General features: G+C 42.2%; 2 protein-coding genes across 9 annotated transcripts; both read right to left on the reverse strand.

Moving 5' to 3' along the window:
- Positions 1 to 2,462: 2,462 nt before the first annotated feature.
- LOC127292403 (uncharacterized) lies at positions 2,463 to 11,700 on the reverse strand. Of its 8 annotated transcripts, none has more exons than XM_071818591.1 (6): positions 10,875 to 11,700; positions 9,926 to 10,035; positions 8,362 to 8,456; positions 7,580 to 7,666; positions 4,282 to 4,381; positions 2,463 to 3,447 (listed from the first exon to the last, which is right to left on the reverse strand). In XM_071818591.1, the coding sequence occupies exons 1-3, from the start codon at positions 11,192 to 11,194 to the stop codon at positions 8,452 to 8,454; spliced, it is 435 nt and encodes a 144-aa protein (XP_071674692.1). In that variant the 5' UTR covers positions 11,195 to 11,700; the 3' UTR covers positions 2,463 to 3,447; positions 4,282 to 4,381; positions 7,580 to 7,666; positions 8,362 to 8,451. The 8 variants fall into 8 exon arrangements, 7 of the variants coding, with proteins under 7 accessions (XP_071674692.1, XP_071674691.1, XP_071674689.1 ...); XM_071818590.1 differs by having other exon boundaries at positions 2,463 to 2,947; positions 4,282 to 4,411; XM_071818588.1 differs by having other exon boundaries at positions 4,282 to 4,411.
- Positions 11,701 to 12,047: 347 nt separating this feature from the next.
- LOC139838929 (uncharacterized) lies at positions 12,048 to 12,461 on the reverse strand. Its single transcript, XM_071828944.1, has one exon. The coding sequence runs from the start codon at positions 12,459 to 12,461 to the stop codon at positions 12,048 to 12,050; it is 414 nt and encodes a 137-aa protein (XP_071685045.1).
- Positions 12,462 to 25,071: the final 12,610 nt, after the last annotated feature.

The raw sequence follows: 25,071 nt of genomic DNA on the forward strand, positions 1-25,071 counted from the left end.
TTAAAAAAACTATTCGACCCAACACAAGACGACCATGAATTACACCGATGTGGAATATGTCGCGTTGATCAAGGTATGGGAGAGTGAGTCACTCGATGACGTGGCCGATACCGATCAGACTAGGAAAAGGTATTGGCAAAGGATTGAGGACATATTTTTCCATTTCATCCCCCGACTTGATTCCACGCCGCCACGAACCTATAGATCACTTCAAGGTCGTTGGTACGTGATCAAAGCCTCTTGTATCCATTGGAGTGGACGGATGGAGCAAGTCAGGGATGCCCCTCCAAGTGGTTTCACCATTAATGACTATGTGAGCTCATTGTGCATTAGTTCGTTTATTTTGTTCATTGTTCCATTAATTGTTGCATTTGCTAGTGTTGCATTTCAAGTATTTGTGCACATGTAGGATTAAATTGCAATTAAAACGTACAACCAAATGACATCTTCTTTATGCAATCTATTTTAAACCTAAGGGTTTTATTAATTTAAAGTCCGGCAGCTGATGCCTTTTATCTAAAAAAAAGGTAATCCATTCGTGCTACAACATTGTTGTAGCCAGTGGCGGAGGCAGATTTCAGACAATGGGTGTACATGAACCCAAAAAAATAGTCAAACATTCTAATTTATCATAACTATCTTTGTCAAATATATATGTACGGTAGAGAGGTAAAGCTTTCTCCCTAATATGATGGGTGTACATTTGTACACCCATGTATATAGCTGGCTCCACCCATGGTTGTAGCGCGAATATTCGGAACATGGGTACTGGTGAACCTGATTGGAACAGTTCATCATTTGATTATACTTTCAAGTTTTCTCAAGTTACATGATGTGATGTCCACGTACTAAGTTTCATGCCTTTCGGAAATGTGCAGGATTCCTTCGGATTGTTCATTGTAAACTTGCCATTTTTTCCGAAGAAACATATTTTCGAATTTCGGTACGGTGATTTGACACGCACATAAGTACGTGTATCCTCTACATGCAAAATAAAATATTTGGAATTTTTGGAGGTCCGACGTATTTCTAACATTGTTGTACATTTCTAGAGCATAGTTAGAAGTGGAAGTTGAGAGAGCAAGAAACTGTACCAAGACTAGTTCGGTGAGTGGCGATGGTGATGCCTCCGATGTGCTTGGGGAGGTCGGCGATGCTTGATATTTGCATCCTTCCACGTAGTGTCGGTCATTTTAGATTGATGTGTACGTACTAGTGCGACGTGATTGTGGTTCATTGCGTACATTATCGGTCACTTGACTGTTTAGAACTATTTGCTATTGTCAGAAGATGTTTGGAACTTGCAAAATTTCATGTTTTACCATTTCGTTTAAAGGTCAGCGTAGGTTGCGTTTGGTGGAGAATAAAAATAACAAAAGTTACCATAGACAGTATACACTTTAAAATTGGATGGCACACGATGTGTTGGGCTTGGCGAGAGTAATAAATTTCTCATGTTGGCTTCGCGAGAGTAAATTTTTGTGAGGGATGAGAGGCGATTGTAGGTGGGCCCGAGTTCAAAGGTAGAGCGACTCAGGCCGTCGTTATCAGCTGGAACTCGAAGGAATTCTGCTGTGCTACCCCGCCTCCGTGCATTACCCGGCCGACCACCGGGAGAGCCAATCCGCCTCCCTCTCCTCGTCCGCCGCCGCATTCGCGTTTCCCCGGCGTTCCGCTTCGCTCCGGGCATTTCTGCAGGTGGACTGCCCTCCTCCTCCTCCTTACTCGCCTCTTCGCCCTTCCCGCCCCGAGATCGCTGATTTGGATCATCGCAGGGGAATCGTTCCGAGGATCGTCGCAGGGCCGGGGACGTAAGAGCTCGGATCGGCCTCCACGGGGATGGAGCCTGATGAGGAGAAACCGCCGCCGAGGTGAATCCCCTCTTCCTTTTGCCTCCTTCGCACGCGCGCGCGCTTAGCCCAAATCCGGATCGCCCCGCGTGTTTGGGAATCTCATCCGCGTCGTCGCCGGCGGGATTCAGCGGCGGCGATTCGAGAACCGGCGGGAGGACGGGGAGCTGTGCCTCGAAATTTGCGAAGGCGGGAGCGAAGGGGGGCCGGGAAGGGGCTTCGCGAGTGCGAGTTTGGGACGGGGGAGTGCGTATCGGCCTGCTGAGTTCGCCTGTTGGGGGCCTGCTGGGATTTTTTTTTCCCATTTTCTCATCGGTTACTAGCGTCCGTGCATTGGAGCGATGAGGGCTTGGCTCATAGATTTATAATAATAATTAATCATAGTACTCTAATTAATTTTTTACTTCAGCGCTAGGCAACTTTCCTTTCATGGCCGCAGGGAGTAAAAAAGTGGATATGTTTGTAGATTATTATAGCATCAAGTTTTGTCCTAATAGTACTGGATGGGGATACAAATCAAACAAAACTCACTTACCACTAACAAATATAAATATAGCCTCATCCATTTCTCGTTTTCATCTATTTACAGCCTTATTTTCGTCTGGCACAACATTGCGGTAACTGATAGGAATAAAATGATAACGAAAAGAATACAACAGTTACACAATGGTACATTCTCGCACTTAACAGACATTTCCCTCCATGCTTTTACAACAGATGATGATCAAAATTTTCAAATCACTACTCCCTTCACTGCAATGTTTTCATTCTACCAGCCTCATCTTTTTTTTCTGCGGGCGTAAAGGAATTGTATTAATTAAATTACAATCCCTTCAAAGGGCATCCAAAATAGTTTCTGGCTCAGACCCTACCCATACTGCAGTATGGCTGTTTAAACTACAAACCTTGCCAATTCATGGATAGCATTATTCTGAGAACATGGTAATGCGATCAGAGCTCACTAATAATTTAGCCTCAGCGGTAAGATTTCCTAGTTCAGAAATATCTCGCTTCTTACTTTCCAGCATCGCATCCTGATAATCCCAGTGCTATCCGTTTCAATAAGGATTGGCTCCTGGCACCACTCGCAAGCCATCCTTACCATGCATGCAATAGAGGTAACAAAATGTATAAATATCTACTGAAGGCAAAGAACATCAAGTGTCAAGACCACACGAGATAGGTAAAACTGAACCCTTGTTTGTGTAAGTCATATATGGAGGGTAAAATGACCTGAGTAGCGATCAATGGCAGTAGTAAAGTCAATTTGTCATAATATATTATGGACACTTCTTTAGGCTCATTGCAGTTTGTAGATTAGAATTAGAGTTGCCATCGAAAAGAATGCATTCAGAAGACACAGGTAAAACGGAGAATAACACCCATCTATAAAGATAAAGTGTTCTATAACTAATTACTTCCTGTGGCAAGCCCATACAAAACCAATAGGTACCCTGATTGTTTTTCTGATAAAACCAATAGCACTGTATGCAAGTATATTTACTTATTTAGTACTATTGTAGTTAAGCAGTATAATTACGTTATTATATGCTCCTTGCGTTATCTGTGCCGGTGGCTGATCTAAGAAAACCCGTATCTGAATAAACAAAAAAGACAGTATGAGTCTTGAGAAAAAGAAAATCCTTCTTCGCTGTTTTGAGTAGTACACACGCCTCCATGGTTTATTGAAATCAGTTAAAACTAACAAAATATGGAGCAATAGTAAAGTGTTGGACACTCAATGTTCCATATCCTAAATGCTAGTAGACTGAAACTGTGTGAGCATTGTGCACTAAACCATTAGAAAACAAATGGGTGCAAACTTACCTAGATGCATATATTTTTCCTTTTGCAAATAATTTAGATAGATATCTCATGTAGGTTTTTATTCAACCTGAATAACAAAAACTTACACATGTACAGGCTACTTACAAGTGTGTTCTTACTTGTCCTTTTGCAGATAATTAGGTTAGCTATCTCTTGAAGCTATTTTGCTCAACTTGAATAAAGAAAGTAATATATGAAAAAGCCACTGGCCTGGTATCCCTATAATATCCTAGTCTACATATAAGAAAAATAAGCACGATGGCAATAACTTCTCTTGATTCCGCATATCCCTGAACCAACATGGCCTAATTGCACATCCACACATTCTATATTTTGTAACCACACCACCTCAAATGAAAACAAAATGAAACGACGATATAAGCCATGAGTGGGAGCATGCTACAAAGAGACAGAAAAAAGGGGTTATGCCTGTAGCTCCAATGATGGACCAGCAACAATCATGCCATGAAAGGACACAAAGCTGTAGGCACTTCTAATCATTTTAGTATCAGTTTAGAAATTAAGGCTATACAGTGTTTTGAACGTTCAGTTATATTAACAATTTAGGGAGCTCACGGAGTCATCACTGAAGATGAGGATGTACTTTGTCATACTTCTTGGAAGCTCCTACTGTGCATTCAGGTTGCAAAAACATTGGAACGAGCCTCTTCATAGGGAAGGTCCTGCTGGTGGTCCCCCAGGTCCTGCACTTCCTGCTGGTGGTCCCCCAGGTCCTGCACTTTCACAGCCATATATTATTTGTTACGCACAGCTGATTAATATATGTCACATTTATTATTTTTGGGGGCTCATGCATGTATTCTTATACTCCCTTTTATTTCTGTAATGTCAGATTCAGAAATTACCTACGAGGACAGTTCTGTGACCGAAGGCCTCTTTATAGCTCTGAATGAAGAAAACAAAGTGGCCACTCAATGTTGGCTTCATGCAAAAAGCCCCGAGTGCAGGTCAAGTACTAGAACAGAACCTTGCCCTTGCATGGTTAATTGGCCTAATGAGAACAATGTGGTTTGCATAAGGTTCTCTCCTATAGAACAATGTGTTGCCTCCGCTATGTTTCAAAGAAAAGGTACGCCTACTCTTGATTGTTATGTTGCCCTACACACTGTTCTCTATGCTCTGAGCTAGTTTGAAGGCTGCTTATTTGTACTGCTGCTTTTGAATCAGTTCACCTCATAGTTGCAAAATGCTAGGTTTGTAAACAGACACTCAGCACGGTCCAGGGACTAGGCTAAAAGAATATCATTTGGTGGAGTTCAAAATGCTAGGCTTGTAATCTTTCTAACTCGTAAGGATATACTAGCGAGTTTATCATGCAATATACTAGCTAGTTTATCATGCAGTATACTAGCGATTTACCATTTGGTGGCGCACGTAACTTATTTTTATTCCATATTAACTAGCGAGTTTACCATGCAGAGAAAGGATATACTTGGAAAAGCACTTGGAAGATGTGCCTCTCTCAAAGTGAAGATGTGAAAACGATCTCTGAATTAATTAGGATGAAGAATGAGGCAGGACTGCTATAGTAATCTTTTTATTTTTCTTTTCAGAGTTAGATTCTTTATCGTAATCATTTGTTTCCTGGAACTAGGCCAAAAGAATATCATTTGGTGGAATTCAATTCGCTGAAGCATTGGAATTCCATGGGAGCTATAAAGATTCAGAATTTCACGAGTTGACAAAAATCAGATTTGATCATGATTTCAAAAGAATAAAAGTTCTAGGTATAATATGTTACTACAACAGACTCGTTTTGATTTATCTATGGTGAAGTAATGAAGCAACTGTTTGTTGTTTACCTTCTTAGGTGAAGGTTCTTTCGGGTCTGTGCAAATGTGCACATACCGCTTTGATGACAAAATATATGCAGTCAAAGTAGGCAAGCTTGTGTATGGAAAATCGGAGGAACCAAGGTTTGATTTTATGTCAGTTGTTATTACATTGATGTTACTACTGTTTTTTTGACAACTCATGTATTTAACCCTAAACCAACTCCTAATTTGTCACAGCGAAGTGACCGCACTATCAGTTTTGGGACATGAGAATGTTATAGAAATGAAATGTGCTTGGAGTGAGGAGGATATGTTCAATTCCAATATGAAACGAACATATATTGTGATGGACTGCTGCGACATGTACACACTTCTTATTTGAGTTTTTTAAAACTTTTTCAAAGTTTTTATTGGTTGAATACTGATATCTGTTAAATGAATCAGGTCTGTTGCAAATATGCTGACACTGTTGCAATCTGGAATGAATAACAAAGATGAGTTGTTCGAACACTTTATGGCTGCTGTTGAGTATTTACATGGAAAAGGTGTTATACATAGGGATTTAAAACCCGAAAATGTGCTTTTGCGGGCTGGTGTTGTGAAGTTAGCAGATTTTGGGGATGGTATGGCTCTGCTGTGCATATGTTTATTCAGCTTATTCATATTTCACAAACAGATTCGTTCATAAGACAATTTACTTTGTTATATTCCAGCTGCCATAAAATCTACTGCCAAGTCATCCTTCAATGGAAGAAAAAATTATGGTTCCAAAGGTTATACTGCCCCAGAGCTCACTGATATTTTTCTGAGCCACAACGAGAAGGTACCACACAAAAAAAATTACCTTGGCAAGTTTATGTAAGAAACATCCTGCAATAACTTGTTTTTGTCAACTTCCTATACTAGCCAATTATCTAATGTTTGGTTAACAGTTGTAATTTTCTTGTTTTTGTTAGATTTATAAAGATTACATCTGATACTGAATATTCTCATGTTGCTGTTTCCGTGAATGTGCAAAACTTTTGCTGGTCAGTTCAGAAAGTATGTCCTTGACTTTTGCTGGTCAGTTACATCTGATTCTTATATTCAGGTGGATATTTATGGCTCGGGTGTATTTTACTTCCTACTCCACAATCCAAGGTCAGGAGACACTACTCAGATCTTGACGGACCTTCAAAGGTTGGAACAAAAAGTAAAAGCAGATTGCTTACTAAAGACTGACGAACTGTTCCATGAATGGAGCGGAGACTTTGACCTGTTAAAAGTCATGGTTGACCCCAAACCAGAGAACAGAGTTACAGCCAAAGAATTGTTGGTGAGTTGTATGCATGGGTTTATAGTGCTTTGCAACTTTAACGGCCTCCTGACATTGTTTGACCCCAAAATATTTTGCAGGACATGCTGGCTGCCAGAAAGCTAAAAGGCTAACTGTCCTCATCGCTTACCATCCAGGCACCCTGGGCACATGCACGTGCCCGGGCTCCGGACCGGCACTTACCATCCAGGCATCCTGGGCGTCGGACATGCTGGCTGCCAGAAAGCTAAAAGGCTAACTGTCCTCATCGCTTACCATCCATCCAGGCACCCTGGGCACATGCACGTGCCCGGGCTCCGGACCGGCACTTACCATCCAGGCACCCTGGGCGTCGTGCCCGGGGTCCATGCCGGCGCTTACTAACACTTGATCCGCAAGATGATCAGCAGGGCTGATGTATAACATTTTGTGAAATTTTGGAGCATTTTTGCTCTAATATTTTGTTGTTGCGCGTACAACTTGCTGGCAATTGCTTGAAACTTGAAAAGAAACTAAAGTCTATCAGCAAATGCGGATACAATCTTTTATAAGGGTATGCGTACAGTCATATTATGTTATGTGTGTCACTGATTTTCCTCTAGTTCTCCTTGGACTATATATATTGGCCAAATGGCTATCTAGACTAGCAGCAATCGTTGCCTGTGCTGATTAAGAGACCCGTGCAAGCATAGTGATTTAGAAAAATAAACTTGACATAAGACACAAGGTATGTATCCCTAGAGTAATTTACCAGGGGCAACAATGATAAACATAAGCATCCAGTTAGTGCTGAAATGAAAGAATGCCCATACCTTGCAAAATGCAAACTTCTTTCCTTTTTGGGTCAAGGTCTCCTTGCAGCTCAAAGTAGAGATGCCACAAGGCATCACGTCGGTTCCCTGGTGAAAGCATGGCAACAAAAAACAATAAATGGCAGCATCAGCCAGTTGCACCATTTAAATGACTTTCAATATTTTATTTAGTCTTGACACGCAGCAGAAAAACAGCTTGCAATAGACAGCACGCTAACACATGGTAAGTACTGAAGGAAACTAAGCTTAGACAGTAAACTAACCACTAACTTTTCTAGACAATGAGGTGCAAGACAATAACTGGTTGAATCAGCTCTAAAGGTCCCGCTTTAGTACTCATATATCATGAGAAAGTTCTGGTTTTTGATATCCTAAAACAACTGGTTTTGATCTATTAAAGAACATACAAACTCAAACTAGCTAGAGTATTTAGATAGCATGATCAGCAAGTTCAATCGGTTAATTACAACAGGTCAAGCTAGTTGTGTGTGGCTGCTAGCTAGTTCTTTTCCTGGATCCCAAGATTGTAGTAATGTGGAATGGTTTTTGGAACTACCATGGTTCAGTGTATCTATTACACAAAAGGATGAATGGCATTAAGTTTAGATACGCAAACAAGCAAAGCATAAAAGTAAAGATAAACACTACATCTAAACATCAGACTGCTGTTTTTTTTCAGAGATGCTTGTGTAGGTAACTTGTCCAGTCCAGCACATACTCATTAGCATGTATTACTGAACTTGGCTTGATTCCACGAGAAAAACCAAATGCTGATGGTGCACCTTGATGACGGTGATGGTGACGAAGCAGAAGAAGGTGTTGTTAGACCGGCGAACGTTCTGCTCCCCGAGAACTTGGCCCACGATCTGTAATCAGGCTAAAAAAATAAGACCATGTTAGGGCATGAGCAATGGTGGCATACACAACTAGCTGCTCCATGTAAAAAAGTTGTCAGAAGCAACATGGTGAATTTTATCTCTCCAATGGAAGCTACAACTTTAGCCAGAAAAAGAGAGAAGGGACCCCACAAATATGACACTATGTATCTCTTTCTCTCTCCAAAAATCATGCTTTTAAGGCTGGAGATCCCACTTATTGAAGAGGAGGCTGCCTCCTCACCCGAACCTACTTTGGACCACCCGAACCTAGCTAAAGGTGTGAAGCAGCACCTCTAGGGCAGTGCATTGGGCATGCCCTTAGTTGCTAACAAGTATCCCCTTTGACTTCACTAAAACAAGGTTGAGATGAGAGGATCAATTAACAGTGAACTTCCACACGATTTTCAAATCCAAAAGCGAACTTTTCTAGACAATGAGGTGCAAAAGCAAAGTTCAAGCTCCAATTACAAGAGAATTTTAAATCTGACAAATAGCAGCACCAAATTGCTATGCATAGAGCCTGGACCTCTGAAAGCGCAAAGTTAATCCCATATTCACATCATTTTCCTTTGTAAAATAGTAAGCACACTTTTGCTATCAGTTCCTAACTCTGAAACTTAGTTACTTATACTACTGTTGTAGCAACCTGATCAGACACCGAAGACTGCACCAGGCAAAACCCTGGAGAATCATATTTACTACTGCCTCCGTGTCAAAATATAATACATTATAGGATTTTCCGACAGATCCCGAAAATGCGCTAATGTACCACCAAAATACCCTCCGATCGATCACTTAAAAATTCAAATTGATCGCTACAGTATGTCTTCCCCAAACGGTCCCAGGGCGTCGCCCCCCTCCCGCGCTGCTCCTGCTCGCCCAGGGAGTCGTCGCCCCTAAACCTGGCAATGGTTCTATAACTAGACCAAACCTGGACCATACATGAGTGCAGAACCATAACTAAACTACACCACGAGCCACCCTTGACAACTGAAAACAAACTAAACAGTATACTATCTCCACCCGAACCAAAACCAAACCAATTACTAATCTACGGGTTCAACCCAAGCCAAAACCAAACCGCATACTATCACCTTAACCTCCAGATATCATGAGATTCGGAATTCTGAGTTTGCTAAGAGATATCAAGATCACAGCTAAAGGTAAAGCTGACAGCAGACGCTCAAGATTTGAACAATTGGAATATTTACTGCTGTCAGGCAATTCAGTTAATTCAGTTAGCAATTACTCTAGTTTGACAATAGCTACTCTTGTTTAGTTTCAAAGAATAACAGTAGCAATTGACAGTAACTTGCAAGATTAAAACTGTTACTGTTACGTGTTGATTAATTATATGCAAGCTCAAACTTCCAGCAAAGAACAATCACTGCGTTGATTACCAGACTTGAAACTTGCTAATGCTACTCCAGAAAAACTTGCTACAGAGAGAGGAGAAGAGAGGAAGTACCAGATGCACGGAGCCGTGGCACGGCGGGGCAGGCGACAGTCTTCCCGCTGCTCCGTGTGAAGGCGCCATCTTCCCACTGCTTTGTGTTCATATGTATGTTGTCCCCCTCTCTACAAACCTAAGGTTGATTCATTAAGTAACTAAAGAATGAGTAGAAAGACAAATCTCTTTTGCTGACAAAAATAAACAACAAGTAAAACAATATACACCGTCTCAGAATAGCATGCTTTGATTCAGTACACAGTTGGCACAAACAGAGATACACAACAAATATATAAATATGCATATGGAACAACTTCAGATAGTATATCCAAGTGTAGTAACAACCATTTTATAGTAACAGGATGAAAATGGACTAAAAAATCAAAGCAAGGTCACCTACAAGGCTACAACTGGGAACAGTTTGATTTTAGAACAATGATTAAATGCAGAGAGAAGCATTTCGGCAGTACACCATACTAATGACAGCATATGGCAACATATGCAATCCTTGACTTCTGTGAGTGTGAGGCTGTGCATATTTCATAATAACTATTGATAAGAAGTCTTCTTATTGCAGTAAATTCAAACCTTCCAGTAGAACCATAAGCAAAGACTGTCACATTAAGCCCTTTGAACCACACTGAAAACAGTGGACAGAATATTCTTATAAACGTCATGTACCATGAATGCTATTATCATATTAAAATCTTGAGATGTTATGGTGTGAAATGTGAAGCACAATAACACAGACTTTGTTGCAGCAGTTAGCTGGCCAGAGCATTTCTACACATCTTAAATCCGTAAACATCCATTCCTTCGTAAATCCATGCATAAAACTGATAAAAATGAAAACTTCATGGCATGAAGAAAACAAATACTCCAAGTGTTGGTTATTTAGATACGACTTAATTCAATCCGCAAAAAAATACGACTTATTTCCTCCAGCAAAGTTTGTAGATCTCCATACCTCCCCAGTGGCACGTCTTTGCCGAATATCCCAGAACTCGTCGTTAAGCAATTCTCTAAGCAAACGGAGGACGAGCTGCACGTCCTGGAGCAGATGGACAGGACGACCTCAAGTTCCTTGAGCCGGCGTCGCGGCCTTGCCAAGCTGCAGCTAGCCTCGCCGGCGGACGGCGGTGCGGCGTACGCAGCGGGTGAGAAGGAGCTTTTGGAGACGAGCGAACCCGTGCGGATCTGGCTGTTCCTCCTCACCCTTGAGGCAGACCATGGGCGAATGGAGTCGATGACCGCGGGGGGGCACGGTGGGCATGTCTCTGTGGACATGGTATGTCTGGAAGTAGAGGGGCGAGCTCCATGACCTGCTGCACGGCTCCGGTGACGAGATCACGAGAGCCCCGATGCCGTCGCCCGTGATGGGCGTGACGGGGCGCGAGGTGTCGTCTCCCGGGCGGGGCACGCAGATCGAGCGCCTGCGCTCGCAGATCCAGTACCTACGTCGCCCAGCAGCTCGTCGCCGGCGAAGAAAGTTGGCACCTTTGACCTCCAGATTTCTGGTGCACGCGGGGTGTGAGGGGATCGAGAGGAAACGGGGCGGTGGAGAGAAAAGGCGGCGGTGGGGAGCGACGAGGAAGTGGGGGGCGATGGGGAGCGGTGAGGAAGAGGGCCGCGACGGCCGACGGGGAGCCACAGGGAGAGGCCGACGACGACGAGCAGAGGGAGTTTCTCTTTTTTTTTACTCCGTACATGGCGGCGACGGGGAGAGAAGGAGAGGGATAGTGCGCGACGCGAGCGAGGAAGCGTGCGTATCGGCGCGAGGGGTATTTTCGGAAAGCGGAAAAAATACCGTACTCGTATAACGCACTATCAAGCAGGCCCGCTATGGAGGCTGTCGGTGGAGATGCTCTAACGTGACGAAAGTTGTGCTATAAAAGCTCAATACATGGAGTGATCGCGGCGACAACCAATAATCCTACACCCACGGAGAGGACCTACGGAATTGGCTTTTTTTTTTGAGAATTTACGGCTCTTTATTGATCAATTTATTGATCAACAAATATCAAAACAAACTGACTGCCAGATACAATCCGGGACAGAGTCTCTAAGAATAACAGAACCAAAATGCTCCGTAGAGCGAGCTAAAGTATGAGCCGAAACATTAAACTGACGAACCACATGATTAAAAGACACCGAAGAGAGAGGCGAGTGCTTTGATGTCCTGAATCACGACCCCAACCATGCTACGATCATCCTCAGAGGAGTTGACTCGTTGCACCACCGAAAGGCAATCAGAAGCGATCACCAACTTGTCGAAACCTTCATCTCTGGCAAGGGCAAGAGCGCGGCGTAGCGCCAACGCTTCAGCAATCTCCGGCGTCGTAACCTCCTGGATTAGTTCGCTGCAAGCAACCGGAGATTCTCCTCTGTGGTTCCGGATTACGATGCCAATACCCATCCGTCGTGAAGGAGAGAAGAGAGCTGCATCGACATTAATATGAACCGTACCTTCAGGCGGCGGAGACCAACGGGGCACAGACTTGATGGTCTCACGACTAGTAGAAGGAGCAGGCTTGAAAAGATGCAGCTTAATCATCTCGACATACGCTTTGCATTGCTCAGCTACACTGTGGGGATGTCTCATTGGATCACCATTTCTAGTATACCATTCCGAGCCAGCCACAGGTGCCAAAATGTCACCACCACAACCATCTGTTCAGTAGCCGCCAGGATGTCGAAAACCCAAGACTTTGGATCAGTGAAAAGCTTCCGACGCAGATGAATACCATATGCAGGTTTGATCTCCCTCCATACTTCCCGGGCAAACTGACAGAAAAGGAAGGCGTGGGCTGCAGTCTCCTCCCGGTTGCAATAGACACACAATGGCGACGCCGGAATATGGCGACGTGTGAGTTGCACCCCGGACGGAAGACAGTCATGAGCGAACCTCCAGAAGTTGATCTTCATTTTCCCTGGAGCCTTGATCGCCCAAAGTTTCCTCCACAGCAGGCTTGTATCCTGCACTACTGAGTTGACACCACCGCCCTTCTTGCTCCTTTGAGTATAGAACTTCTCGGTTCTAGCAAGATTGTATCCAGAGCGGACTGTGTAATCCCCGAATTTAGTGTAGGGCCATGAAACAAAGTCCTCCCCTACACGCCTGCTGATTGGAATTTGAAGAACTTGCTCGGCTACACTTCCTTCAAAAACGGAGCGGACAACGTCCACGTCCCATGCACTGCCCTCCTCATTGAGCAAGAAGGAGACAGTAGCGCCGTCAGGGATCGGCGTCAGGAGATGTAGTTCTGCAGGTCTAGTGTTAGGAATCCAATTATCAGCAAGCACTTTAATTTTCTGGTCATTACCGACACTCCAACGAACCCCATTCTTCACCAGTTTCAAGCCAAAACATATGCTCCTCCAAGTATACGAAGAGGATCGAGGTTGAGGGGCCTCCCAAAACTCGCAGTTAGGGAAGTACCTACCCTTCAGCACTCTAGCACATAGGGAGGACGGGTCCGTGAGTAACCTCCAGCATTGGCGTCCAAGCATCGCTTGATTAAAGAGGACGAGGTCTCGAAACCCGAGCCCTCCCAAGTCCTTCGGAGTTGATAGCCATTCCCAGCTGCGCCAATGCATTTTCTTCTTACCATCCTTGTATCCCCACCAATAATCAGCCATAGCTTTCCGAAGTGACTCGCACGTGGATACCGCTATCTGAAAACAGCTCATAATGTAAGTGGGTATAGCCTGAATCACCGCTTTGAGCAAAGTTTCTTTAGCCGCTCGTGACATAGGTCGGTCAGACCACCCGTTCATGTGTTTCCAGGCCCGGCCTATAATCGACTTGAAAGAGTCAGCCGGTGATCGACCGATACCCGTGGACATTCCCAAATAGGTTTCCTGTAGTGCTTCGTTCGCCACTCCCAGGCCACCCATAACTTCCGTCTTCACACGGCCATCACAATGAAGGCCGAAGAAAATCGAAGATTTCTCCAAGTTGATCTTCTGGCCTGAACCTTGACAGTATAGTTCAAGCGTATCCTTCAGAGCCCCTACACTCCTCGAGTCACTCCTAGCGAAGAAGATGTTGTCGTCTGCAAATAAGAGATGGGAAATAGGCGGGCCAGATTGGCCATTGCGAACTCCTTGTAGCACCCCCATAGACTCTTTTTGAAACAGCAGACTTGACAAACCCTCCGTACAGAGCAGGAACAGGTAGGGACTGATTGGATCTCCTTGGCGAATCCCTCTAGAGGGAACAACGGGCGAAGTGAGCTGATGTCTACGGGTGCTTCTATTCTTGTAGACAGTGTTGGGCCTCCAAGAGCAGAGGTTTGTAGAACAGCAACAAGTTTCCCTTAAGTGGATCACCCAAGGTTTATCGAACTCAGGGAGGAAGAGGTCAAAGATATCCCTCTCATGCAACCCTGCAACCACAAAGCAAGAAGTCTCTTGTGTCCCCAACACACCTAATAGGTGCACTAGTTCGGCAAAGAGATAGTGAAATACAGGTGGTATGAATAAGTATGAGCAGTAGTAACGGCGCCAAAAAAGTGCTTTGCTGTCCAGGACTGGCGTGTGGTTGATGGTGGTAATATTGCGGACAGTACAGATGCAGTAAACGAACATGTAGCAGAACAGTAAGTAAGTGGTGTTTGCAGTATTGGAAACAAGGCCTAGGGATTACTTTCACTAGTGGACACTCTCAACATTGCAATCATAAAGGAATATAAATATAAGCACTTCATTATGCTATTCCGAATTACTCTCTGGCAAGATAACGAACTCTAATTCATCATGTAGGCAAACCTTAAAGATGTATTCCCAAGTACTAATGAACACCCCACGCTGTCACTTTGAGCATTCACAGGAGGTACTAACACACCACAATTTCATAGAGACATCCAACTCAAATCATAACTCAGTGAATAAGTATTCTGTGAAATATAGCCTAAGAGACCCACACGGTGCACACACTGTCACCTTTACACACGTGGGACAAGGAGTCTCCGGAGATCACATAAGTAAAATCCACTTGACTAGCATAATGACATCTAGATTACAAGCATCATCATATGAATATCAATCATGTAAGGCAGCTCATGAGATTATTGTATTGAAGTACATAGGAGAGAGATGAACCACATAGCTACCGGTACAGCCCTTAGCCTCGATGGAGAACTACTCCCTCCTCATGGGAGACAGCAGCGGTGATGAAGATGGCGGTGGTGTCGATGGAGAAGCCTTCCGGGGGCACTCCCCCGTCCCGGCGGCGTGCCGGAACAGAGACTCCTATCCCCCAGATCTTGGCTTCGCGATGGCGGCGGCTCTGGAAGGTTTCTCGTACCGTGGCTCTCGGTACTGGGGTTTCGCGACGAAGGCTTTAAGTAGGCGGAGGAGATAGGTCAGGGGGCCACACGAGGGCCCCACACGCTAGGCCGGCGCGGCCAGGGCTTGGGCCGCGCCGCCCTGCTGTGTGGCCACCTCGTGGCCCCACTTCGTATCATCGTCGGTCTTCTGGAAGCTTCGTGTGAAAATAGGCCCCTGGGCGTTGATTTCGTCCAATTCCGAGAATATTTCCTTACTAGGATTTCTGAAACCAAAAACAGCAGAAAACAGCAACTGGCTCTTCGGCATCTCATTAATAGGTTAGTGCCGGAAAATGCATAAATATGACATAAAGTATGCATAAAACATGTAGATATCATCAATAATGTGGCATGGAACATAAGAAATTATCGATACGTCGGAGACGTATCAGCATCCCCAAGCTTAGTTTCTGCTCGTCCCGAGCAGGTAAACGATAACAAAGATAATTTCTGGAGTGACATGCCATCATAATCTTGATCATATTATTGTAAGCATATGTAATGAATGCAGCGATCCAAACAATGTAAATGACATGAGTAAACAAATGAATCATAAAGCAAAGACTTTTCATGAATAGTACTTCAAGACAAGCATCAATAAGTCTTGCATAAGAGTTAACTCATAAAGCAATAATTCAAAGTAGAGGCATTGAAGCAACACAAAGGAAGATTAAGTTTCAACGGTTGCTTTCAACTTATAACATGTATATCTCATGGATAATTGTCAACATAGAGTAATATAACAAGTGCAATATGCAAGTATGTAGGAATCAATGCACAGTTCACACAAGTGTTTGCTTCTTGAGGTGGAGAGAGATAGGTGAACTGACTCAACAATAAAACTAAAAGAATGGCCCTTCGCAGAGGGAAGCATCGATTGCTATATTTGTGCTAGTGCTTTGATTTTGAAAACAAGAAACAATTTTGTCAACGGTAGTAATAAAGCATATGTGTTATGTAAATTATATCCTACAAGTTGCAAGCCTCATGCATAGTATACTAATAGTGCCCGCACCTTGTCCTAATTAGCTCGGATTACCTGGATTATCATCGCAATGCACATGTTTTAACCAAGTGTCACAAAGGGGTACCTCTATGCCGCCTGTACAAAGGTCTAAGGAGAAAGCTCGCATCGGATTTCTCGCTATTGATTATTCTCAACTTAGACATCCATACCGGGACAACATAGACAACAGATAATGGACTCCTCTTTTATGCATAAGCATGTAACAACAATTAATTTTCTCATATGAGATTGAGGATATTTGTCCAAAACTGAAACTTCCACCATGGATCATGGCTTTAGTTAGCGGCCCAATGTTCTTCTCTAACATTATGCATGCTCTAACCATTTTAGTGGTAAATCTCCCTTACTTCAGACAAGACGAACATGCATAGCAACTCACATGATATTCAACAAAGAGTAGTTGATGGCGTCCCCAGGAACATGGTTATCGCACAACAAGCAACTTAATAAGAGATAAAGTGCATAAGTACATATTCAATACCACAATAGTTTTTAGGCTATTTGTCCCATGAGCTATATATTGTAAAGATAAAGAATGGAAATTTAAAGGTAGCACTCAAGCAATTTACTTTGGAATGGCAGAGAAATACCATGTAGTAGGTAGGTATGGTGGACACAAATGGCATAGTGGTTGGCTCAAGGATTTTGGATGCATGAGAAGTATTCCCTCTCGATACAAGGTTTTAGGCTAGCAAGGTTTATTTGAAACAAACACAAGGATGAACCGGTGCAACAAAACTCACATAAAAGACATATTGTAAACATTATAAGACTCTACACCGTCTTCCTTGTTGTTCAAACTCAATACTAAAAATTATCTAAACCTTAGAGAGACCAATTATGCAAACCAAATTTTAGCAAGCTCTATGTATTTCTTCATTAGTATGTGCAAAGTATATGATGAAAGAGCTTAAACATGAGCACAACAATTGCCAAGTATCACATTATCCAAGACATTATAGCAAGTACTACATGTATCATTTTCCAATCCAACCATATAACAATTTAACGAAGCAGATTCAACCTTCGCCATGAATATTATGAGTAAAGCCTAAGGACATACTTGTCCATATGCAACAGCGGAGCGTGTCTCTCTTCCCATACAATGAATGCTAGGATCCATTTTATTCAAACAAAACAAAAACAAAAACAAACAGACGCTCCAAGCAAAGTACATAAGATGTGATGGAATAAAAATATATTTTCACTAGAGGAACCTGATAATGTTGTGGATGAAGAAGGGGATGCCTTGGGCATCCCCAAGCTTAGACGCTTCAGTCTTCTTGATATATGCAGGGGTGAACCACCGGGGCATCCCCAAGCTTAGAGCTTTCACTCTCCTTGATCATGTTGTATCATCCTCCTCTCTTGATCTTTGAAAACTTCCTCCACACCAAACTCAAAACAACTCATTAGAGGGTTAGTGCACAATCAAAATTGACATGTTCAGAGGTGACATAATCATTCTTAATACTTATGGACATTGCACAAAGCTACTGAAAGTTAATGGAATCGAAAAATCCATCAAGCATAGCAAAACAAGCAATGCGAAATAAAAGGCAGAATCTGTCAAAACAGAACAGTTCGTAAAGACGAATTTTATTGAGGCACCAGACTTGCTCAAATGAAAATGCACAAATTGAATGAAAGTTGCGTACATATCTGAGGATCACTCACGTAAATTGGCATAATTTTCTGAGTTACCTACAGAGAATTTTGCCCAGATTCGTGACAGCAAAGAAATCTGTTTCTGCGCAGTAATCCAAATCTAGTATGTACCTTACTATCAACAACTTTACTTGGCACAACAATGCACAAAACTAAGATAAGGAGAGGTTGCTACAGTAGTAACAGCTTCCAAGACTCAATATAAAATAAAAGTACTGTAGTAAAAACATGGGTTGTCTCCCATAAGCGCTTTTCTTTAACGCCTTTCAGCTAGGCGCAGAAAGTGTGTATCAAGTATTATCAAGAGACGAAGCATCAACATCATAATTTGTTCTAATAATAGAATCAAAAGGTAACTTCATTCTCTTTCTAGGGAAGTGTTCCATACCTTTCTTGAGAGGAAATTGATATTTAATATTACCTTCCTTCATATCAATGATAGCACCAACGGTTCGAAGAAAAGGTCTTCCCAATATAATGGGACAAGATGCATTGCATTCAATATCCAAGACAACAAAATCAATGGGGACAAGATTATTGTTAATGGTAATGCGAACATTATCAACTCTCCCCAAAGGTTTCTTTGTAGAGTTATCAGCAAGATTAACATCCAAATAACAATTTTTCAATGGTGGCAAGTCAAGCATATTATAGATTTTCTTAGGCATAACGGAAATACTTGCACCAAGATCACATAAAGCATTACAATCAAAGTCATTGACCTTCATGTTAATGATGGGCTCCCAACCATCCTCTAGCTTCCTAGGAATAGAAGTTTCGCGTTCTAGTTTCTCTTCTCTACCTTTTATGAGAGTATTTGTAATATGTTTCGTGAAAGCCAAATTTATAGCACTAGCATTAGGACTCTTAGCAAGTTTTTGTAAGAACTTTATAACTTCAGAGATGTGGCAATCATAAAAATCTAAACCATTATAATCTAAAGCAATGGGATCATCATCCCCAATGTTGGAAAAAATTCAGCAGTTTTATCACAAGCAGTTTCAGCAGTTTTAGCAGTTTCAGGCAGTTTTTCGCGTTTTGCATTAGAAGTGGAAACATTGCCAACACCAATTCTTTTACCATTATTAGTAGGAGGTGCAGCAACATGTGTAGCATTAGCATTACTAGTGGTGGTAATAGTCCAAACTTTAGCTATATTATCTTCTTTAGCATTTTCTTCTCTTTCCCACCTAGCACGCAATTCGGCCATCAATCTTATATTCTCATTAATTCTAACTTGGATGGAATTTGCTGTAGTAACAATCTTATTATTATGATTTTCATTAGGCATAACTTTTGATTTCAAAAGATCAACATCAGCAGCAAGACTATCGACTTTAGAAGCAAGCATATCAATTTTCCCAAGCTTTTCTTCAACAGATTTGTTAAAAGCAGTTTGTGTACTAATAAATTCTTTAAGCATAGCTTCAAATCCAGGGGGTGTATTCCTATTATTGTTGTAAGAATTCCCATAAGAATTACCATAGCCGTTGCCATTATTATAAGGATATGGCCTATAGTTGTTACTAGAATTGTTCCGGTAAGCATTGTTGTTGAAATTGTTATTTTTAATGAAGTTTACATCAACATGTTCTTCTTGAGCAACCAATGAAGCTAACGGAACATTATTAGGATCAACATTTGTCCTACCATTCACAAGCACAGACATAATAGCATCAATCTTATCACTCAAAGAAGAGGTTTCTTCAACAAAATTTACCTTCTTACCTTGTGGAGCTCTTTCTATGTGCCATTCAGAGTAATTAATCATCATATTATCAAGAAGCTTTGTTGCTTCGCCAAGAGTGATGGACATAAAGGTACCTCCAGCAGCTGAATCCAATAGGTTCCGCGAAGAAAAATTCAGTCCTGCATAAAAGGTTTGGATGATCATCCAAGTAGTCAGTCCATGGGTTGGGCAATTTTTAACCAAAGATTTCATTCTTTCCCATGCTTGTGCAACATGCTCAGTATCCAATTGTTTAAAATTCATTATGCTACTCCTCAAAGATATAATTTTAGCAGGGGGATAATATCTACCAATAAAAGCATCCTTGCATTTAGTCCATGAATCAATACTATTCTTAGGCAGAGATAGCAACAAATCTTTAGCTCTTCCTCTTAATGAGTAAGGGAACAATTTTAATTTTATAATGTCACCATCTACATCCTTATACTTTTGCATTTCACAAAGTTCAACAAAATTATTGAGATGGGCAGCAGCATCATCAGAACTAACACCAGAAAATTGCTCTCGCATAATTAGATTTAGTAAAGCAGGTTTAATTTCAAAGAATTCCGCTGTAGTAGCAGGTGGAGCAATAGGTGTGCATAAGAAATCACTATTATTTGTGGTTGTGAAGTCACACAACTTAGTATTTTCAGGAGTACCCATTTTAGCAATAGTAAATAAAGCAAACTAGATAAAGTAAATGCAAGTAACTAAATTTTTTGTGTTTTTAATATGGCAAACAAGACAGTAAATATAGTAAAGCTAGCAACTAATTTTTTGTATTTTGATATAATGCAGCAAACAAAGTAGTAAATAAAACAAAGCAAGACAAAAACAAAGTAAAGAGATTGGATTGTGGAGACTCCCCTTGCAGCGTGTCTTGATCTCCCCGGCAACGGCGCCAGAAAAGTGCTTGATGTCTACGGGTGCTTCTATTCTTGTAGACAGTGTTGGGCCTCCAAGAGCAGAGGTTTGTAGAACAGCAGCAAGTTTCCCTTAAGTGGATCACCCAAGGTTTATCGAACTCAGGGAGGAAGAGGTCAAAGATATCCCTCTCATGCAACCCTGCAACCACAAAGCAAGAAGTCTCTTGTGTGCCCAACACACCTAATAGGTGCACTAGTTCGGCGAAGAGATAGTGAAATACAGGTGGTATGAATAAGTATGAGCAGTAGTAACGGCGCCAGAAAAGTGCTTTGCTGCCCAGGACTGGCGTGTGGTTGATGGTGGTAATATTGCGGACAGTACAGATGCAGTAAACGAACATGTAGCAGAACAGTAAGTAAGCGGTATTTGCAGTATTGGAAACAAGGCCTAGGGATTATACTTTCACTAGTGGACACTCTCAACATTGCAATCATAAAGGAATATAAATATAAGCACTTCACTATGCTATTCCGAATTACCAAGATAACGAACTCTAATTCATCATGTAGGAAAACCTTAAAGATGTATTCCCAAGTACTAATGAACACCCCACGCTGTCACTTTGAGCATTCACAGGAGGTACTAACACACCACAATTTCATAGAGACATCCAACTCAAATCATAACTCAGTGAATAAGTATTCTGTGAAATATAGCCTAAGAGACCCACACGGTGCACACACTGTCACCTTTACACACGTGGGACAAGGAGTCCCCGGAGATCACATAAGTAAAATCCACTTGACTAGCATAATGACATCTAGATTACAAGCATCATCATATGAATCTCAATCATGTAAGGCAGCTCATGAGATTATTGTATTGAAGTACATAGGAGAGAGATGAACCACATAGCTACCGGTACAGCCCTTAGCCTCGATGGAGAACTACTCCCTCCTCATGGGAGACAGCAGCGGTGATGAAGATGGCGGTGGTGTCGATGGAGAAGCCTTCCGGGGGCACTTCCCCGTCCCGGCGGTGTGCCGGAACAGAGACTCCTGTCCCCCAGATCTTGGCTTCGCGATGGCGGCGGCTCTGGAAGGTTTCTCGTACCGTGGCTCTCGGTACTGGGGGTTTCGCGACGAAGGCTTTAAGTAGGCGGAGGAGATAGGTCAGGGGGCCACACGAGGGCCCCACATGCTAGGCCGGCGCGGCCAGGGCTTGGGCCGCGCCGCCCTGCTGTGTGGCCACCTCGTGGCCCCACTTCGTATCATCGTCGGTCTTCTGGAAGCTTCGTGTGAAAATAGGCCCTGGGCATTGATTTCGTCCAATTCTGAGAATATTTCCTTACTAGGATTTCTGAAACCAAAAACAGCAGAAAACAGCAACTGGCACTTCGGCATCTCGTTAATAGGTTAGTTCCAGAAAATGCATAAATACGACATAAAGTGTGCATAAAACATGTAGATATCATCAATAATGTGGCATGGAACATAAGAAATTATCGATACGTCGGAGATATCGATAATTTCTTATGTTCCATGCCACATTATTGATGATATCTACATGTTTTATGCACACTTTATGTCATATTTATGCATTTTCTGGAACTAACCTATTAACAAGATGCCGAAGTGCCGATTCTTGTTTTCTGCTGTTTTTGGTTTCAGAAATCCTAGTAAGGAAATATTCTCGGAATTGGACGAAATCAACGCCCAGGGTCCTATTTTGCCACGAAGCTTCCAGAAGACCGAAGAGTCAACGAAGTGGGGCCACGAGGTGGCCAGGATGGTAGGTGGCGCGGTCCCACCCTTGGCCGCGCCAGCCTGTCTAATGGGCCCCTCGCGACGCCCCCTGACCTACCCTTCCGCCTACAAATAGCCTTCGTCGCGAAACCCCCAGTACCGAGAGCCACGATACGGAAAACCTTCCAGAGACGCCGCCGCCAATCCCATCTCGGGGGATTCAGGAGATCGCCTCCGGCACCCTGCCGGAGAGGGGAACCATCTCCCGGAGGACTCTACGCCGCCATGGTCGCCTCCGGAGTGATGTGTGAGTAGTCTACCCCTGGACTATGGGTCCATAGCAGTAGCTAGATGGTTGTCTTCTCATTGTGCTTAATTTTCGGGTCTTGTGAGCTGCCGAACATGATCAAGATCATCTATCTGTAATTCTATATGTTGTGTTTGTTGGGATCCGATGAATAGAGAATACCATGTTATGTTGATTATCAATCTATATCTATGTGTTGTTTATGATCTTGCATGCTCTCCGTTATTAGTAGAGGCTCTGGCCAAGTTTTTACTCTTAACTCCAAGAGGGGGTATTTATGCTCGATAGTGGGTTCATGTCTCCGTGAATCTGGGAAAGTGACAGAAATCTCTAAGATTATGGATGTGCTGTTGCCACTAGGGATAAAACATTGATGCTATGTCCGAGGATGTAGTTATTGATTACATTACGCGCAATACTTAATGCAATTATCTGTTGTTAGCAACTTAATACTGGAGGGGGTTCGGATGATAACCTGAAGGTGGACTTTTTAGGCATAGATGCATGCTGAATAGCGGTCTATGTACTTTGTCGTAATGCCCAATTAAATCTCACTATACTCATCATAATATGTATGTGCATGGTCATGCCCTCTTTATTTGTCAATTGCCCAACTGTAATTTGTTCACCCAACATGCTGTTTATCTTATGGGAGAGACACCTCTAGTGAACTGTGGACCCCGGTCCAATTCTCTATACTGAAATACAATCTACTGCAATACTGTTCTACTGTTTTCTGCAAACAATTATCTTCCACACTATACATCTAATCCTTTGTTACAGCAAGCCGGTGAGATTGACAACCTCACTGTTTCGTTGGGGCAAAGTACTTGGTTTGTGTTGTGCAGGTTCCACGTTGGCGCCGGAATCCCTGGTGTTGCGCCGCACTACATCTCGCCGCCATCAACCTTCACGTGCTTCTTGACTCCTACTGGTTCGATAAACCTTGGTTCTTACTGAGGGAAACTTGCCGCTGTGCGCATCACACCTTCCTCTTGGGGTTCCCAACGGACGCGTGTTGAACGAAAAGACATAAAGTCAACTACGCGCATCAAGCAAAATTTCTGGCGCCGTTGCCGAGGAGATCAAGACACGCTGCAAGGGGAGTCTCCACATCCCAATCTCTTTACTTTGTTTTTGTCTTGCTTAGTTTTATTTACTACTTTGTTTGCTGCACTAAATCAAAATACAAAAAAAAATAGTTGCTAGTTTTACTTTATTTGCTATCTTGTTTGTTATATCAAAAACACAAAAAAAATTAGTTACTCACATTTACTTTATCTAGTTTGCTTTATTTACTGTTGCTAAAATGGGTACTCCTGAAAATACTAAGTTGTGTGACTTCACAACCACAAATAATAATGATTTCTTATGCACACCTATTGCTCCACCTGCTACTACAGCAGAATTCTTTGAAATTAAACCTGCTTTACTAAATCTTGTTATGCGAGAGCAATTTTCTGGTGTTAGTTCTGATGATGCTGCTGCCCATCTCAATAATTTTGTTGAACTATGTGAAATGCAAAAGTATAAAGATGTAGATGGTGACATTATAAAATTAAAATTGTTCCCTTTCTCATTAAGAGGAAGAGCTAAAGATTGGTTGCTATCTCTGCCTAAGAATAGTATTGATTCATGGACTAAATGCAAGGATGTTTTTATTGGTAGATATTATCCCCCTGCTAAAATTATATCTTTGAGGAGTAGCATAATGAATTTTAAACAATTGGATACTGAGCATGTTGCACAAGCATGGGAAAGAATGAAATCTCTGGTTAAAAATTGCCCAACCCATGGACTGGCTACTTGGATGATCATCCAAAGCTTTTATGCAGGACTGAATTTTTCTTCGCGGAACCTATTGGATTCAGCTGCTGGAGGTACCTTTATGTCCATCACTCTTGGTGAAGCAACAAAGCTTCTTGATAATATGATGATTAATTACTCTGAATGGCACACGGAAAGAGCTCCACAAGGTAAGAATGTAAATTCTGTCGAAGAAACCTCTTCCTTGAGTGAAAAGATTGATGCTATTATGTCTATGCTTGTGAATGATAGGACTAATGTTGATCCTAATAATGTTCCGCTAGCTTCATTAGTTGCTCAAGAAGAACATGTTGATGTAAACTTCATTAAAAATAATAATTTCAACAACAATGCTTACCGGAACAATTCTAGTAACAACTATAGGCCATATCCTTATAATAATGGCAACGGCTCTGGTAACTCTTATGGGAAATCTTACAACAATAATAGGAACACACCCCTTGGACTTGAAGCTATGCTTAAAGAATTTATTAGTACACAAACTGCTTTTAACAAATCTGTTGAAGAAAAGGTTGGGAAAATTGATATACTTGCTTCTAAAGTCGATAGTCTTGCTGCTGATGTTGATCTTTTGAAATCGAAAGTTATGCCTAATGAAAATCATCATAATAAAATTGTTACTACAGCAAATGCCATCCAAGTTAGAATTAATGAGAATATA

Source organism: Lolium perenne, chromosome 4, assembly GCF_019359855.2.
Source record: "Lolium perenne isolate Kyuss_39 chromosome 4, Kyuss_2.0, whole genome shotgun sequence".
In the NCBI taxonomy this organism is placed as follows: Eukaryota; Viridiplantae; Streptophyta; class Magnoliopsida; order Poales; family Poaceae; genus Lolium; species Lolium perenne.